The 1,773-nt window shown below is 39.6% G+C and overlaps 1 protein-coding gene across 1 annotated transcript; it reads left to right on the top strand.

Annotated features, from left to right (window-relative positions):
- Positions 1 to 728: 728 nt before the first annotated feature.
- LOC140968360 (uncharacterized) lies at positions 729 to 1,369 on the top strand (the record flags this gene model as incomplete). Its single annotated transcript, XM_073429295.1, has 1 exon — positions 729 to 1,369. A coding segment is annotated over one exon (641 nt), but the record flags the coding sequence as incomplete, so codon positions are not given.
- Between the last annotated feature and the right edge of the window lie 404 nt (positions 1,370 to 1,773).

Below are 1,773 nucleotides of genomic sequence, written 5' to 3' on the forward strand. Positions count from 1 at the left end.
ATTTTGATACATGTTATGAATGCCTGTTATATGCTTTTATATTGTTTGTATGATCGCATGTATACATGGTTTATACTGGGAATGTAATTCTCACCGGAGTTATTCGGCTGTTGTCTTGTTTGTATGTGTTCATGACAACAGGTGGGACAGGATCGGGATCAAGAAGAGAACGAGTCAGGACTAATTAGCGTGGAGATCCGGGCTCGGAAGTAGATTAGGATTCAGCACTGATATGTCGTTAAACCTAGTAAATGTATTTAGTACATGACTTGTACTTTTAGATTTATATGTACATTACGTTTCCGCATTGCATTTAAAAAAAAAAAATTATGTCCCACATTACTTAATTGTGTATTTGATATTAATAACGATTAAGGAAATGAATTAGCGTTCGGGTCCCCACAACAGGTGGTATCAGAGCCATAGGTCCAGAACTGTAGGTTTTGAAGACTGAGATAGAAGGTAGTGAGCGGGGTAGAATGCATTTTCTTTCCTTGCATGTGTTTGCTAGCATGTGATTTATTATAATGTTGAATTGCATTATGTATGCTAGCATGATATTATGTTTTATTACTTTTAAATACATGTTACCTGAATATCTGAGTTGATTTGGTAATGTGTATTATTTGAGAATGAATTAGAACCGAGTCTTGATCAGAGGTAAGCTGATCAAAAAGGGACTGAGACGGATTTGTCTCATGTGAATTGCTAACTTTTGTGATCATCAGATATACCACCTCGAAGAATTCCAGAACGAGGTAGTACTTCGACTGATCAGATAGATGTGTCAGAAACTCTGATGGAAACACAGTTGAAGAGGTTTCAGTCGTTTCAACCGCCGATTCTGAAGGGTATTGAGACGCCAGGGGATTGTGAGAATTGGCTAGATGACATAGAAATGCTATTTGAATTTCTTGATTTCACAGAAGATTGTAGGGTTAAACTGATTGGGAACCAGTTACGGGAAGTCGCAAGGAGTTGGTGGCTGGTAATCAAAGAAGCCCTAGAACAGCGTGGTCCAGTGATTACATGGAAAATTTTTAAAGTTGAATTCTATCAAAGATTTTTTCCCGTATCATACAGACAGGATAAAAGTGCAGAGTTTGCAAATTTAAGACAGGGTCAGTTGAATATTGCTGAGTATTTGGCCCAATTCTTCACCTTGCTACGTTTTGCCCCTCACGTGGCTAGGAATGATGCAGCTGTATTTGATCAGTTCATCCAGGGATTGAATCCAGAGATACGTACATTGGTAAATGTGAAACAACCGAATAACTTTGTTGATACCCTGAACAGAGCCAAAAGAGCAGAAACAGTTCTGATGAGACAAAAGGGAGCTTCGTATGTTCTTCCAACACTGAGACCATAGCAACAGCCTCCCAGAATCGAGATTGGCAGCAGCAGTGGTGGAAAGAAAGAACTGTTGAAAGCTCGAAAGAAGCAGTTCAAAAAGTTAGGAAGTGGTTCATCTAGCTCCAGTAGTTCTAGCCTGAGTTATACCGGAGTTTATTGCAGAACCTGTGGAGGGAGACATCCCACAGAGCAATGCCAAGGAGTAACTGGTAGTTGCAATATCTGTAGACAGCAGGGACACTTTGTTAGAGTTTGTCCACAGAGAGGTTCCCGAAGACCTCAGGGAGCAGAATCATCTGGTTGTAGTGACCGAGGAAGAGACCCAGGAGGCACTTGATGATATAGTAACAGGTAACCGTTCTTTTGTGATTATTTTGCATATGTATTAAGAGATATTAATACATCTTATACATGATTTTG

This window comes from Primulina huaijiensis, unplaced genomic scaffold (assembly GCF_012295235.1).
Source record: "Primulina huaijiensis isolate GDHJ02 unplaced genomic scaffold, ASM1229523v2 scaffold35685, whole genome shotgun sequence".
NCBI lineage: Eukaryota > Viridiplantae > Streptophyta > Magnoliopsida > Lamiales > Gesneriaceae > Primulina > Primulina huaijiensis.